Raw genomic sequence first — 15521 nt, 5'->3', positions numbered from 1 at the left:
GGGAGTAACCAACACGTGAACGGTTTCCCTTCGTTAGCGTCTTTCAATGCTAACAATCCAACTTTGCCGGTGAATGCTAGTAACCAACTTATGAATGATTTCCCTTCTTCACAGAAAATGGCCCTCTGTCACCAACTTCTGAATTCATATTGTCTTCACCAAGCATTTTTTCTTCATTTCCATCTCTTGAATACCCTTTCTATCCACATCTACCAAACATGATTTCAAGCTCTGGTCCTCCGTCTCCACTTTCTGCAGGCATTTTTCCTTCCTTTGCAAGTCCTAAAGGGCCAGACAATCAATAGCCTTCTCGTGTTTTGTTGAGTGTGCTCCCTTATAACCGAGTTGATTTTAATTCAGAGTCTTACAAGAGTTGTTATATTTTATATGTAACAGATACTCTTTTGTAATATAAATAATTATTAAATAATGCAATGGATTTCTGGTCAATACCTTAATTTCTTTATATTTTAAGTATAGATCTTATTTGGTACTTGAATGATGAAAAAAATAATAAAAACTACAACTTTCGTATCGAATTGGAGTGAATTTACTAGATTTTATTTATGTATTCTTAGTAAAAGGAATGAGGGGTAACATTGGTGCAACTGATAAAGTTGTTGTCATGTGACTAGAAGGTCACCGAGGAAAGAGCATCTATGGAAGTATTTATGTTTTCCTTACTTAATAGAAAAAGGAGTGCGTACATACTTAAATTCATCTTATAAAACCAGCCATGCTACTCTTTTGTCAGGACTCACTTTGAATCTAATGACCAAAATCAATTTTACAAAATCATTCATTAAAAATTGAATTTGTCGCACCTGAACCAAACATACACTAAGAATGCATTCAATTGTTACTTTGATTCGAGAATGGCAATATTATCATGGACTTCGAGCTTGCAGGCTATGAAATAATACTTAAAAAAGATCGCTCAATGAAGTTATACCTCCAGCTTCATACAAATTACTGGCTCAGCATAGTACAGACACAACAATGTAAGACCCCATCTGTATCAGATGGTAACATGAACAATTTTGTCATATTCTTATTTAGCAAATTGTAACAGACAAGTACATTTGTTACATCATATGATTTGGTCAGAGAACATTGTAACCAAAAACACATTAATGATGTTCAGCAGCAATTTCCTAAATACACAACAGATGATTTGTAGACAGCATTTCCTAATGGTGGTGATCCTGAACATAACGTAGGCCACAATATTTGCAGACAGCTGGCTTGGCCAAGTCAAGGCATATATATTCAATTGGGTGTCCAAGGGCAGGATCAGTATCTGAAATCACAGACAGCAATATCCAAATTAATTAAATCCTCCTACATAATCAACAAAACTTGACCTGTCAGATCTTTATCTCTTTCTCGCTTATGCAAGGAAGAAGAGAGAATAGAAATTTGCAAAATTTGTAATGTACCTCCTTCACAAGCAACTATCCTGCCTTCGACCTTAATAGGTGGCACTTCATTGATCAGCTCCATTGGAGATTTCTTGCTTGTATCCTATTACAGAAGAAACAAATGTAAGTTTCACAATTTCTTGAGCAGAGATCAGTAAGCATGAATGATTTAAAATTCCAGTAGTGGAGCTAAGTGCATGTTTGGATGCAGTTGATATGAAAAATGATTTTTCTCCATGAAAACATGCTGGTATTTTTTGTTACTTCACACCAGAATTATTTGTCTCCAGATCTCAGTTTGGCTAGCAGTGATAAAAGTAGCTTTTGTATTAAGTTGAAAATTGTACACAAGGTTTTACATCAAACTTGCTTTCAGAGTAAAAACATCCAAACATAAATACTGCACTTCAAACTCAATTTTACACAATCAATTGCATTCAAAATCACTTTTGCATTTGCTCACCCAAACATTTATTTAGCTAGCTAATAATTTAAACAACACAACACACTGGAAGTTGGAGCCAAAAAAAAGAAAACATTGGCATTAAATGACAAGTATTTTGATTTCGCTTTTGAATAAATAAGGGAGAAACCCCAAAACATCAGAACATCACTAAACAAATTCAGAAACATTGAAGGAAAAAGCATCCCTGAAGCATCAGTTAGAGTGAGGGATATAACTATTCACTAACAGGAATCCCTTGACTCCAGCATCCAGTTAGAGCAGTTGCGGAAACCTGTTCAAACTTTACACCTCCTCACTTTGTTTCTTAAAGTTTCCATCCTCAAAATGAAGATTTCTTCCACACAAGTAACCTAGAAAACCTCACAAGCGGCAAATTGTCATCAAACTTTTCTATCACATCTTCTAATCTCTCCCCTGGTCCATACACTTATGCTCAAACAATGTTGTGTGATTGAGTGTTGTATACAATGAGCAATAACATGTAACAAACAACTAGCTTCCCAAATACAAAGTTCGCTAGAACAGCTTCCCCAACAATCTTAACCTTCCAAGGGCCCATTTGGATTGGCTTACTTTTTATCTTATGAAAAATAGCTTATGCAAATATATAAGCTTTTATGTTAATTCATAAGTTCTCACTAACAAAAATTGTATCTTCATAAGCTGCTTTTTCATAAACTACCTTAGCAAGCTTATGAATAATACATAAAAGCTTATTTATTTGCATAAATTGTTTTGCATAAGCTCAAAAATAAGCCAATCCAAACAGGCCCCAATTCATTAAACTAATATGCCAACAAGGATCAAACCCTTTCTCATATAATCTCAGGATCCATTAATGTGTAACAAACCAAATGCATATCAATAATTTATATACATTGCGACAGAATTCCCTCATATCAGCAAATTTAATCAATAATATATAAAAATCCCGATTAGGAAGAGAACTATTAACCTAGTCACATTATTCTCCGCTCATTTCAAAAAATTCAATGAAATCAAATAAACAATGTAACAAATTAGAATTGAAACAATGCTAAATCAAACGTATGAGGTGAATCGCAAGGATACCTGCATCCATTTGGCGGTATGGTTGCTGATTTGAGAGGTTACGAGGCTGAAACTTCTCGTGGCATTGGTCGTTGCCGTCGATGAAGAAAATCTTGTGAGGTTTTTCAGAATGCTCGATGCCATTTCACGAACCCTAATTTCAATCGCAAATCAACAAAGAAGAAATAACCTCGATTTAGATCAATGAAATGAAATGAATCAAATGGAAAATTGATTGAATTTCAACCAACGACACGCTTGATTGGGAGATTTCGGTCTTTTCCTCACGGGTCATCCCATGCTTTGGCCCATCATCTAGATTACTATCCGTACCCCCTATGTTTTATAATACATCACATCTTTGTCTAAATTATACTCTCTTAATTAAATAATTAGTGGAAAGAAATGGTTTAGAAAAGAAAGGAGAACTACTAAAACTAGCTAGGTTTTTTTGGTAGAGATTAGTCAAGTCGGTGAAAATTTCGTACCAGTGACAAAATTAACGAATATATATTGATGATGTTTATATTTTAACGCACATTTATGGAAGGTGATAAAAGTTACACCTCATACTTGAACTTTAAAAATGTCTCATACACTGTTGTTCTATATAAATTTGTTGATTTGAATTATCTACTAACATAGACACTTGTTTTAGAGATTTGTGGAAAACTTATGACATGTCCATAAGTTATTTCCACTTATTTTCCCAAATTCTTAATAGTTTATGGAAAATAACTTATAGCTTAGAAAAAACTTACAGTAATTTAGATTGTGTTATAAGGAGTTATATATCATGTTCATTCAAACATGGTCTAAATATCGTATGCACCAATATATATTCTGCAACTACTAGAAAAGAGGAGAATAAGTCACAACCAGTGAAACTTTAACAAATGATTAACTGCAATTAGTTCATGATAATGTCAATATATTCTGAATTTTTACACACATAAGAGGAGTTAAATAAAGACATATAATTCATAGAGGAGAATTCTCATGCTCGAGCACCGATAGCACATCTTATCGTTCAAGAGGACTTAAATATAATTTATGGTTTAACATATGGAAATCATTCTAAATATGATCCCATCCATCACCAAGAAGTTCCACCACGGTTCACAGTGAAAGAAATTAAGTTATCTCATCATAACATCGCGGATTAGAAACCGAGAATTTCCACTCATACAAAGTAATGTGCATGATATCAACTTATTAAAAAAAAAGTGCATGATATCAACATTTTCCATATGCTTCAACATTATTTTTTTTTTGACGGATCTTCAACATCAACTATGTCTCCAATAAATTGATCTGTATATAGCAGAACAATCTCACGTTTAGGGACATTCTAATGTGACATGAAGATTGAGTCAAAGTATCACACGAGAGTGCAAAAATAACATTCTGGCCCCTCATCCCATGGTGCCAATTTCGGTGGGCTAAGTCCATACAGAGCTTGTTCTGACTTTAAATGGAACCCCCGCAAGTTGGCGGTACGATTCTTGGATTGGATACCGAGTTTTAAAAAAGAACATTCTGGTCCCTCAAGAACTACAAATATCATTCATACTTTCTTGTAACTTGTAAGTATGTCACTTTTGTTCCTCGAGAATCAAGATGAGAATTTGCATTTCTAAACACATGTTCACCAGAAAATTTTGCATATCATTCATATATTCGTAAGTATGACATTTTTTCACCAGAAAATTCCCATCCTTGAAGTTGACATTTAATAATCTAGACAAACAGCCACTACAACAAGGGCACAGTGGAAGACAATGATTCTAGACAAACATACTTAAATTGGGCAAATTACATTGATTTCCCGTAAGTTTTACTCAAATGTCAATTACACCTGTTATAGTTTCCCAAAAACACAAACCTCCCCTAAGGATAACAACTTTAGACTACAGTTTCATATACAGAGAGAAAACTTCTTAAGGTTAGACGTCATAACTTCCTTCGCATAAAAAGATATATACCAACAGGAATTTTGTGAAAACCATAAAATTATGTTCTCCATATGTTCCTCGACAAAATTAGTGTCATCAAATAAAACACACAAACCGACATAAAAGGCAGTGCTGCACTTGCAACCAATATTTTGATGTGCTTATGTTGTTTCTTTTTGTTGTTCCTGTTTGTTAGACTGATTTGTGTTTCGGTAGATTTTACTTTCCATGAATAAAAGGGGAACTTACTAGCAAGAGGAGCAGCAAAGAAAGAAGGTTCATACAATTAAAGAGAGTGTGGAGAATTTAATCAAAAAGAAACAGTGTTAAGGTGGAAGTGGAAGAGAGGTGATTGTCATTTTGAAGAAATATAAGGTACGTTAGTGTTCACTTAAAAATAGAGGGGGTGCTTTTGCTATTTAAGAATAACTTACAGGTGGTGAATATAATTTTCCTTTTTAAATAACACCTAAATCCATTATGCTGTTAATGATGTTCCAGCCAAAAATCAGGTAACAAAATTTCCATTGAAGTTGAAAGAAACCACAGAGAGCCTCACAAGGACCCTATCAAACGATACAAAACAAGATGCATTGGTCAAAATACCACAACTAATATCCACATAAGTTGAAAAACTTTACAAATTACACTGTAAATCGGGGAAATCTGAAATTAATCCTATGTTGTTGGACTCCATTCCATGATCTCTTATCTCTCTAGCTACAATGCAGGAAAAGTTACCACAAAAAATGTGGAGAAAAAAAATCTGCTAAGGTAGTAAATGATGGATGGTAGTAAAAGAGTCTAACCTAAACAATAAAGAGGCAAACAAACCACTCTGCTGCTGACCTACCAAATGACTTGTCTGTATTGATAGCTAACAATCACGAAGGTATATTAATTGGGAAAATTTCTTTACAGAATGTACAGACATGCTTAATTAGGGTACGACGATATCATAATCTTGCAGATCAATGCTCTTGTTTGACTCTTGCTTTTAATATTCCAGGGAGTGGAGGTGATGTTGGAGGTCTAGTTGACACGCTTGAAGCTGAAGGAGGAACCTGTGACTGATGCATGCCTGACATGCTAGAACCTTCCCCTCCATCTGTAACATTGTGTGTAACAATATCACTCTGTGTTCTATCACCAAATTCCATTGCCTTGAGCACATAATTGTCATCATGCAACTCAAAAGGAGTACTGCAGAAAGAGAAAAGAGAGTAAATATAAATAGGAAGTGGCAGTACATCTCACGACAAAGACACAAAAGCAATGCCACCATAACAGCCTCCCAGAAACTCTACATGAAAATTCTTTTAGTGGCCTCTATTTGGCCATAATAGGAGACACTAGTTCCAAATTACTGATTTTATGACGATACTTAATTAGGAAGTCTTCACAATGAATAAGACAACATCAGACCTAGATAATCACGCCATAACTTAGAAAGAATGCCAAAGGAAAGTGAAGCTTTACCTATTAAAATCAAAATGAACAAGCTGCATGTCTTCTGATATTTCCACTTCAACAGTTGCATGAGGACGTGTCTACAGTTTTAAAAAGCCAGAGATATGAGATTAATCAAATGGTAATACCACTAAGAGCCATATCACATCCGCCAGCAGGAGAAGCAGATTCTTCATTAAAATTATCAAGTTATAAACTTTCCTGTGGCCAAGAATTTAACATATAGACCCGACATAGCATTGAGCAGATATAAAGCCAAAAGGCAACCAGAGTAAAGTTAACTTAACCAAATGAGCTGATAAAATATCTCTAGTTCATAGTGTGTGTAGCTGTTACATTCAGTAGACAAATTCAAACAAAATACAAATGCTCACAAAAGCGGGAAAAAGGTATTTCTATGAATTCACTAAGCAACTGGAATGAGAAACCATCTCACAATAAATTTAATAATTTAAAATTCAAGTCAACTAATTCAGTACATGTTGTGCAGTGAATTGGTGTCAATCATACAATTGAAGATCCAAGGAAAAATTGGCAACATTTGCTACTGGACAAAATAACCAAAAGAGGCACCAACTGAGGTTGGGTATAGCAGAAGAGGCTAGTCTCCCATAACGCAAAACCCGGCTGGAAGAGGTGCCCACATTTAGTGTCAAACATTATTACCTCCAGTGAAGGGAGCCTATGGGAAACAAAACAAAACAATAGAGGAAGTTGAGATGATGGTTTACCTGTACCAGAATAAAGGGTAAAGATACACCTCCACTGGGAGGATTTCCAGAGCTATATAATTGTTCATTTCGTTTAACAAGGTTCTGAAGACCTACAAACTTGATGCAACAATGCAAGTAGTTAGCAAACAGAAACTGAACACTACAAAATGAAGTAATTATAATCAAGTGCAATTTCAAATGCAGCAAAGGATCTCATTCCCATATTAAATATATTCTGAGTAGGATGGACTTACTTGTTCCTCTAGCTCCTGCAAATAGGATGATTTCCTTTCAATTCTATTCCTGAGCCCAAGACGCTCTGTCTGTTAAATCAAATTAAGCAATTAAAATGGTCCTTCATTGAATTTTAGGATTAGCTCAGAATATCATTGCAGGTAAAGCATAAGACACATGGAGCAAAAAAAGTTACAACTCAAGACTGTGGGCAAACCTTTAGCTCTTCAATATCATTCAGACTAGTACGAGGAAGACCCTTCCATTGAATTTCCTTTTTATCCTTAGAAATAATATCCATTGCCATGAGAACATTCAGAGCATCATAGACCCTTCGACGAATGTTTTTCTCATCATATTGTTGCTGACAAATGTCCAATCCCCACAAAAAGTAAGTCTACAATACTTCTATAACTTACATAATAAATATCTGAAATTTTGAATGGCAAACGCAATTGAAGGAGAGAAAACCTTATCGGGGGTCAAAACACTGTTGATTGGATCAGCAAATTCAGCCACAAGTTCATCTGCCACCTACAATATAAAAATAATCACATTAAAGTCAAGAAATAAACTGGGAAAACAGGAATAATGACTAGTAAGAAAGAGATAGTCAGATAGACAATATGGATTATGGACGGATGATAAAAGGCATCATACAAGCCCACAAGTTCTTGACCCAATAACAATTACCATGATCACCTTCATCCCCAAAAGCTATCATGATAATTATCATACGAACATAATTCTGACCATATAATTCACCATACGAAGCAAGATATCAATTTCAACATAGCAAAAACTGACTTAAAGTAACCAGCTAACCTCATTGTAAGTTGTTCTTCCTTTACTTTCTACCTTCTCACACACTACAAAGAACCAAAAATAAGTTAGAAGCTAATCCAGAAAGAAAATTGTCAGCATGACCTCACAATATTAATCTCTATTTACAAAGCATAGGAATCTAGACATCACTTCTACAAATTTCGCAATCGATGTCTCAATACTCTGCATACTAAATGTGCTTTGCTAGCTACGAAGCCTGGATAATCCAAATTGGAGACATACGTATCGGATACCTATTGGATACCTATACTTCACGGATACTCATGGATATGCACTCTAGAAGTATCTAAATTATTTATTTTATTTCAAATAAAATATTTTACCAGATACATATGAAATACTTCAAGGATACTCACGGATACATATTTAGAATACTTAACTAGGGTACATGTGAGAAATTAGTGGAGATATACATGTATCGAGTTTGAAAAAAATTTGAAAAAAAAATAAAATCGATCACAAACATTTTTTTTTGTAAATCGTTATCATTATAATTATATGTTAACGAAGAATCATCATTCATCAATGGATCTTTTTTGCATGTATATAAGTTTTATTATAAATTTTTAGTTAAGATATCAAGACAGTACAGTATGTATCCTGAATTTCAAAATTTCTCATGTATTCATACTGTATCGCACCCACATCCGTACTAGTATCCAGGCTTCATAGTTTGCTAGGCGCATGAACTATATGTTAAATTACGAAATTGGTCAAAAGAGACAGATAAAAAACCTTTCATGCTAAATTGGCGAAGCCCTCTTCCACTTTTATCACCTCCGGTAGCTCGTTGTTGGCCTCTCTTTTTCTTCTTGCTACTGCATAGATAATGCATAACCATAAGCAATTTGCATCAGATGCATAAAATTGAAACTAGGAACTAATGCATGATCACATAATTTGGATGACATGAAGAATATACTAATGCAATAGAACTTACGCAACTACTCCTTGGGAAGCAGCATCATCATCCTGTATATCAAGATGATTCAATCTGAGAGCAGTGTTATCACCGGCGGCTGTCCCAATCGTCTGCTCGCTTCGGCTAGACGCTAACCCGCCGGCACTCCTGCTGGTTGAGCCTGATTGTCCCGAAATCGTAGTTCCACAACCGATAAATTCCTCCTCATCTTCGTCGACACACGATTGCTGCGATCTTGTTCCCATCGTTTGGCAACAAAACCCTAATTCAGTTGTAGTTTCGTTTTCTGAGGTGAAATGATCGAGTGCAGAGGGAGAATTTGAGTTGTAGGATGTGAAAAATGAAAGAATTGCGAAAATGAAATTGAAGAAGGGAAAGGGCGGGAAAGTACGGCGGTGAGGGATGGTGGTTACCGGTGAGGGAAAAAGTAGATCTGATTGAGGGGAGAGCGGGGTTTGTTTGTTGAGTAGCAGCACGAAATACGAATGCGGTACTCCTAAATTCTCCAATCCCTAGTATCCCTACTCAAGGTTTAAAGTGTATCCAACTCTAATTTTTCTAGAATAAATTTTCGAGTGAACTTCGACAATAAATTTTAAGACTAAGTGAATGTTAATAGATTAATAATCTATAACAGAAGTTAAACTCACGTTCTTACAAAGTATGTACTATCTTTTTATCAACTGAGTCAACCTTCTATATAAATTGGTGATGAAAAGGTAAATATGTGATTTTTGATAAATGATTTGTTGACATTAAAATATTGATTTTTTAGAAAACACAAAAGTATTATGTGATGTGAAATATGGTGTGATTTTGTTGTCATGGATAGCCCATTGTTCAATATTTTGATGTAGACCTCAAACATTGAATAATTCTATGAAAATATTATGTAGAAATTGAGGTGTACGGAACATAGAGATGTCGTTATCTATAAAAACAACGCCATTTAGATTTGAGATAATTGAACAATATACTATTGAGCAATGTTAATTATCATTAGCGTAATGCAATAAGTAAAAAGTTATGTTTGACTTTTGACTATAGGTAAAAAGTTTTAAAAATTTGATTTTATGGAATATTGTACTAAGTGATATGTCGGATTTGTGGGACCCTAAATTATTTGATTATAGGTAAAATGTTCAAAAAATTTGACTTTTGAAATATATCATTCGAGATAACAAGTCAAACCGAGATTTTCGCAAACTCAAGTCAAGTTTCAAACTAAAACAACTTTTATCGAGTTGAGCCGAGTCAAGTTTGAATCGACTCGATTCATTTTCAGCCCTACTTTTTAATTTTAACTTTGTATTACTTTCAAGTAAAAATCAATACTTGAGCAAATGCAGAGATGGGCATTGCAGTCATGGAGACCAATCAATTTCCCACTAGACTTGCTAAATTACTTGGTATTTCGATGATAAACTAATATGGACAGTACGAAACGGAAGGGATGTTGAAAATACCAACAACACAAGCAACAAGACAAGCAAGATGCATTGGTCCAAATACCAACCAATATATCGTATATATTCATTCATATAAACTGGAAAACTTAGCAATTTACCCTGTAAATTAGTGAATCCCGAAAGTAACCTATGTTGTATAGGTTACCGATTTATTACAACTGATTCTCTCTTACTACATGGGGGGAAGGGGAGTTACGGTAAAAATATGCGGTGAAAAAAATTCAGTAAATGTAGTAAATGATAAATGGTAGGCAAAGAATTTGCCAGTCTACCCCAAACGATAAAGAAACTAACAGACCGATCTGCTTCTGACCTACCAAAGCTGTACTGATGACTAACTATTATGAAGGTCTATAATTCGGTAAATTTCTTTACACAATATACAGACATGCTTAAGTAAGGTGAGATGATATCATGAACTTGCAGATCAATGCTCTTGCTTAACTCTTGCCTTTAATATTCCAGGGAGTGGAGGTGATGTCGGAGGCCTAACTAACATGTTTGAAACTGACTGAGGAACCTGTGATTGATACATGCCTGACATGCTAGAACCTTCCCCTCCATCCGCAATATTGTGTGTAACATTGTCACTCTGCGGTCTCTCACCCCCACCAAAATCCATTGCCTTGAGAACATAATTGTCGTCATGCAGCTCGAAAGGAGAACTGCAGAGAAGTAAACATAAATAAGTGGCAGATACATTTTCCAACACAGGGACAAAAGCACCACACCACCGTAACTACCTCCCAAGACTTATCTACTTGAAAATTCTTTTAGTAGTCCGAGTGTTTGACCACAATAGGATACACTAGTTTCCACTTTCCGGACTTTATGATACCACAAAATTAGGAAGTCTAAACATTAAGACAGCGTACAAACCTAAAGCTAATCACATCATAACTCAAATAATGACAAGTAAAGCAAGTGAAGCTTTACCTATTGAAATCAAAATGAACAAGCTGCATGTCTTCTGATATTTCCACTTCAACAGTTGCATGAGGACGTGTCTACAGATTTTAGAAGCATGAGATTAATCAAATATCAGCACCAGTAGGAGCCACATCACGGCAGCCAACAGGATGAGCATATTATTCATTAAAATAATTAGCAACTTTCTAAGATCCATGACCGGGAATTCTCCGTATAAACCCATAACATAGACCCATAAAATAGGCAACCAGAGTAAGCTGAACTTGACAATATGAGCTGATAAAATCCATCTAGTATATAGCAGTAACTTTTGGTCGATAAAATCCAAACGAATGTCCAAAAAAAGGGAAAATTATTTCTAGTTAATTCACTAACCAGCTGGATAAGATCTATGTTCATAATAATACTTCATAATTAAAATGTTCATAAGTCAAAATCCAAGTCAACTACTCAAGTTCATGTAATATGCTCAGTAGTGAGTTCATATCAATGTAATATATTATCATCCAAGGCATAATTGAACAACATTTTCTACTGGACAAAATGACCAAAAAAGGCAGATACTGAGATGATGGTATACCTGAACCAGAATAAAAGGTAAAGATACACCTCCACTGGGAGGATTTCCTGAGCTATATAATTGTTCATTTCGTTGGATAAGGTTCTGAAGACCTACAAACTTGTAGCAATAATAAAAGCAGTTAGCAAACAGAAACTGAACAACACAAAAACAGCGTGGTTTGATAGAATCTCTTATAATCAAGTGCAAATTTTAAAAATAGCAATCCAGGTCCAGGTTAGCATTCTGGTAGTAAATCAATTAGAGTGGGCTGGACTTACTTGCTGCTCAAGCTCCTGCAGATAGGCTGCTTTCCTTTCAATTCTACTCCTGAGCCCAAGACGCTGTGTCTATTTAATCAAATTTATATTTTTGGATTAGATCAGAACATTGCTGAAGGTAAAGAATAAGCCACGCATAGAGAAAAGATACAGCTAAAGAAGACCAAACCTTTAGTTCTTCAATATCACTCAGACTGGTACGAGGAAGACCCTTCCATTGTATTTCTTTTTTATCCTTGGAAATAATATCCATAGCCATAAGAACATTCAGAGCATCATAGACCCTTCGACGGATGTTTTTCTCATCGTATTGTTGCTGAAAAGTTTCATTTTCCCCAAAAAAATAAGTTCATAAGATTTATCTTACACCTTAATGTGTAAATAGCAAATAATATTGAAATTGTTAGTGAAGATAAGAAAACCTGATCAGGGGACAAACCACCATTGCTTGGATCAGAAAATTCAGCCACAAGTTCATCTGCCACCTATATTTTTTTTTTAAAAAAAAAAAAATAGGAAATAAGGATTAATAACTGTTAGGAAAAAAAAAAAAAAGATATACGTAATATGGATGAATGATAAATCACAACATGAAATGGGCAGGCAGGCAGGCTTCAAGTCCACTACCAGTTTCTGAGGCTAATAATTACCACAGACAACTTGATCCCAAAAAAAACACCGTGCTTAATCACTGACAAAACATATTTAAAAAACTAATTGAAGGTGACGATTCTATTCTATGATATACATGAACTCTTAGTAGTTAGTCTACATTTCCAACATGTATGTATTTATAGAATCATTTATTAAATCTGTATAAAAGACTTTATATTTTAGAACGCGGTATTCCCGCTATAGCATTTTTTGAGTTGGTTGCTCTGCTTTGCTATCCATGATTGAGAACTGTGCTTTTAACGTGGTAAAAAACTGGTTTAAAGTAAAGGCCTAACCTCATTGTAAGTTGTTCTTCCTTTACTTTCTACCTTCTCACACACTGCAGAAAATCAACAGGAAATTAGAGAGGGGGGAAAACCAAAAAGTAAAGAAAATTGTCAAAATGGCCTGAATAAAATAAAACTCTGTTTGCGAAACAAAAGAACCACTGCTGTAAATTTCACAACTATCGTCTAAATACTCACATTCAGCATACTAAGGGGTCATTTCAGTAAATAAGTTAATTAAGTGCTATTTCAATAAGTTTTTTATCATCCAAGAGCTTATGCATAAAATATTTCAACAGTCAAAAAAATTAATACAAACTCTGCATAAGCTCTGTATAAATTGCTTCGATAAGCTATTGTGAGGAGCTTATGACATATAATAAGCTATTTTCATAAATTTTCCAAACCCTTACACAAATGTTTATGTCATAAGTTCAAATAAGTTGTTTCAAACGCCTCATACGTGCAACATTGCAAGGATAAAGTAAATTACTAGTAAAAAGTTAAAGATCAAAGTGGTCAAACAAGACAGATGAAAAACCTTTCATACTAAATTGCCGGAGCCCTCTTCCATTCTTATCACCTCCAACAGCCCGTCGCTTTTTCTTCTTGGTACTGCGTAAACATTGAGTGGGTAAGAATCAATAAAAAATAATAGTGATAAATAATAATAAAAACAAAGAATTGACAGGAGTTGTAAAACCACAGAGTATGGATATAGATAAAAAGGTTTTGAATCGCGGTCACGTTAAGGATTTCACGATTTTGGCTGGTAGCCTGTTACTGATGTTGCGTTACAGATTGTGGTTGTCGTGGTGTGAATTAATCACAACATTGCACAAATCTTAAAACTATTTTTACTATCAACTTAATTTCTTCATAATTTCATACCTGTAATTCTTTTCATAATTTTGCAATGAATTTGTTTCGTTTAAAAACCAAATTAACCACTAACTAATTCAGGTTTTAATGTTTTAAGAAGAGACAAGAGCATAAAAAAAAAAAAAAAACAAGTTTAACAATAAATTTGTTCTCTGCCATTTACTGCAGCAGCGTCCGTAGTTTTTGTTCACTATGTTAAAACGGTATCAGACACTACCTATAACGAACCGGTTTTTAGAGCCTTGGATAAAATTTACCCTTGGAAGTTTTGTATAGCCAAATTCAAGTCCAATATATCATTTTCCTTTTTACTAATTGAAAATCTTGACAAAATTAAACCCTAAATCGAAATCTAACACATGCATAGAACATTAACACAAAAAATCACCAGAATTTCATCCCAAGCTAAACCAAACATAAAATCGGATTTATAAAATAGCAATTTGCATCACGTAAACAATAAAATGCAATTAATCTAGAAAGTGCAAAGATTGGAGAAGACTCACGCAACTACTGCCTGTGATGCAGCATCATCATCCTGTATATCAAGATGATTCAATTTGAGAGCAGCGTTATCACCGGCGGCTGTCCCCGTGGTCTGCTCACTCCGGCTAGACGGTAACCCGGCACTCCTGCTGGTTGAGCCTGATTGTCCCGAAATCGTAGTTCCACAACCCATCAATTCCTCATCCTCTTCGTCCACAGACGATTGATGCGGCTGAGTTCCCATCTATCGTGACCAGTTTCGATTTTGAAGCTAAATTGATCGAACACGAAGGGAGAAAAACCCTAGGGCACGCAATATGAAGAAGGAATGTGAATACGAAATTGAAAAATTGAGAGAGAGAGAGGGGAGGTGGGGTTGTGATGGATTAACGACGGCGGTTATTGACGAGGGAAAGAGGAGATCTTTGGGAACGCGGGGGCACGAAATACGAATACGGTTTCATTTCGCTCCTAAATTTATTTTTATGCAACCTATCCTACCTGCATAAGCATAACTCCTAAATCGTAAGCATCCGCCAATTTTGCCCTTAAATTTATGTAAACTAACAAAAATGATTAATTGCACTTTTAGTCTTTTAATTTTATCAATTTTTTAAGGGTGTTGTTAACCGGTGCTCTCGGAGCACGGTTAAAGAATAATAAAATTGATGAGTCTCATTTAATTTACTTCAATTAAAATGAAAAGATAGTCAACTTAATTAAAATATGGAAACGATGCATTTAGTACTGTTAAAATTATTAAAAGCTGGAGAAATATGGTACCGAGATAGCCATTTGAGATGGAAAGGATGCGTGTGTAGTAATAGCCATGAATTTGAGAATTGAGAGTATTGAATATAGTTTTTATTAATCTTAATTAGTTGATTTATTTTACA

At 34.8% G+C, this 15521-nt stretch overlaps 3 protein-coding genes across 5 annotated transcripts; all 3 read right to left on the bottom strand.

Moving 5' to 3' along the window:
* Window positions 1–902: 902 nt before the first annotated feature.
* LOC25492897 (NADH dehydrogenase [ubiquinone] iron-sulfur protein 6, mitochondrial) lies at window positions 903–3168 on the bottom strand. The gene is made up of 3 exons (XM_013601177.3): window positions 2959–3168; window positions 1440–1524; window positions 903–1300 (listed from the first exon to the last, which is right to left on the bottom strand). Exons 1-3 carry the CDS (start codon window positions 3079–3081, stop codon window positions 1191–1193), a joined length of 318 nt encoding a protein of 105 aa, XP_013456631.1. The 5' UTR covers window positions 3082–3168; the 3' UTR covers window positions 903–1190.
* Window positions 3169–5400: 2232 nt separating this feature from the next.
* On the bottom strand, window positions 5401–9619 carry LOC25492896 (transcription factor-like protein DPB). Of its 2 annotated transcripts, none has more exons than XM_024782864.2 (9): window positions 9096–9619; window positions 8891–8973; window positions 8135–8178; window positions 7781–7843; window positions 7527–7673; window positions 7330–7398; window positions 7094–7185; window positions 6372–6442; window positions 5401–6095 (listed from the first exon to the last, which is right to left on the bottom strand). In XM_024782864.2, exons 1-9 carry the CDS (start codon window positions 9320–9322, stop codon window positions 5890–5892), a joined length of 1002 nt encoding a protein of 333 aa, XP_024638632.1. In that variant the 5' UTR covers window positions 9323–9619; the 3' UTR covers window positions 5401–5889. The 2 variants fall into 2 exon arrangements, with proteins under 2 accessions (XP_024638632.1, XP_013456630.1); XM_013601176.3 differs by having other exon boundaries at window positions 7094–7192; window positions 9096–9618.
* A 994-nt stretch (window positions 9620–10613) lies between these two features.
* LOC25492895 (transcription factor-like protein DPB) lies at window positions 10614–15161 on the bottom strand. 2 transcript variants are annotated; one of them, XM_013601175.3, is made up of 9 exons: window positions 14646–15157; window positions 13799–13872; window positions 13267–13310; window positions 12739–12801; window positions 12486–12632; window positions 12317–12385; window positions 12057–12155; window positions 11483–11553; window positions 10614–11211 (listed from the first exon to the last, which is right to left on the bottom strand). In XM_013601175.3, exons 1-9 carry the CDS (start codon window positions 14867–14869, stop codon window positions 10974–10976), a joined length of 1029 nt encoding a protein of 342 aa, XP_013456629.1. In that variant the 5' UTR covers window positions 14870–15157; the 3' UTR covers window positions 10614–10973. The 2 variants fall into 2 exon arrangements, with proteins under 2 accessions (XP_013456629.1, XP_039688868.1); XM_039832934.1 differs by lacking the exons at window positions 10614–11211; window positions 11483–11553 and adding an exon at window positions 11566–11800 and having other exon boundaries at window positions 14646–15161.
* Window positions 15162–15521: the final 360 nt, after the last annotated feature.

Source organism: Medicago truncatula, chromosome 4 (assembly GCF_003473485.1).
Source record: "Medicago truncatula cultivar Jemalong A17 chromosome 4, MtrunA17r5.0-ANR, whole genome shotgun sequence".
Classification (NCBI taxonomy): Eukaryota; Viridiplantae; Streptophyta; class Magnoliopsida; order Fabales; family Fabaceae; genus Medicago; species Medicago truncatula.
The sequence above is the reverse complement of the archived record's forward strand: the minus strand, read 5'-3'. Positions and strand labels throughout refer to the sequence as shown.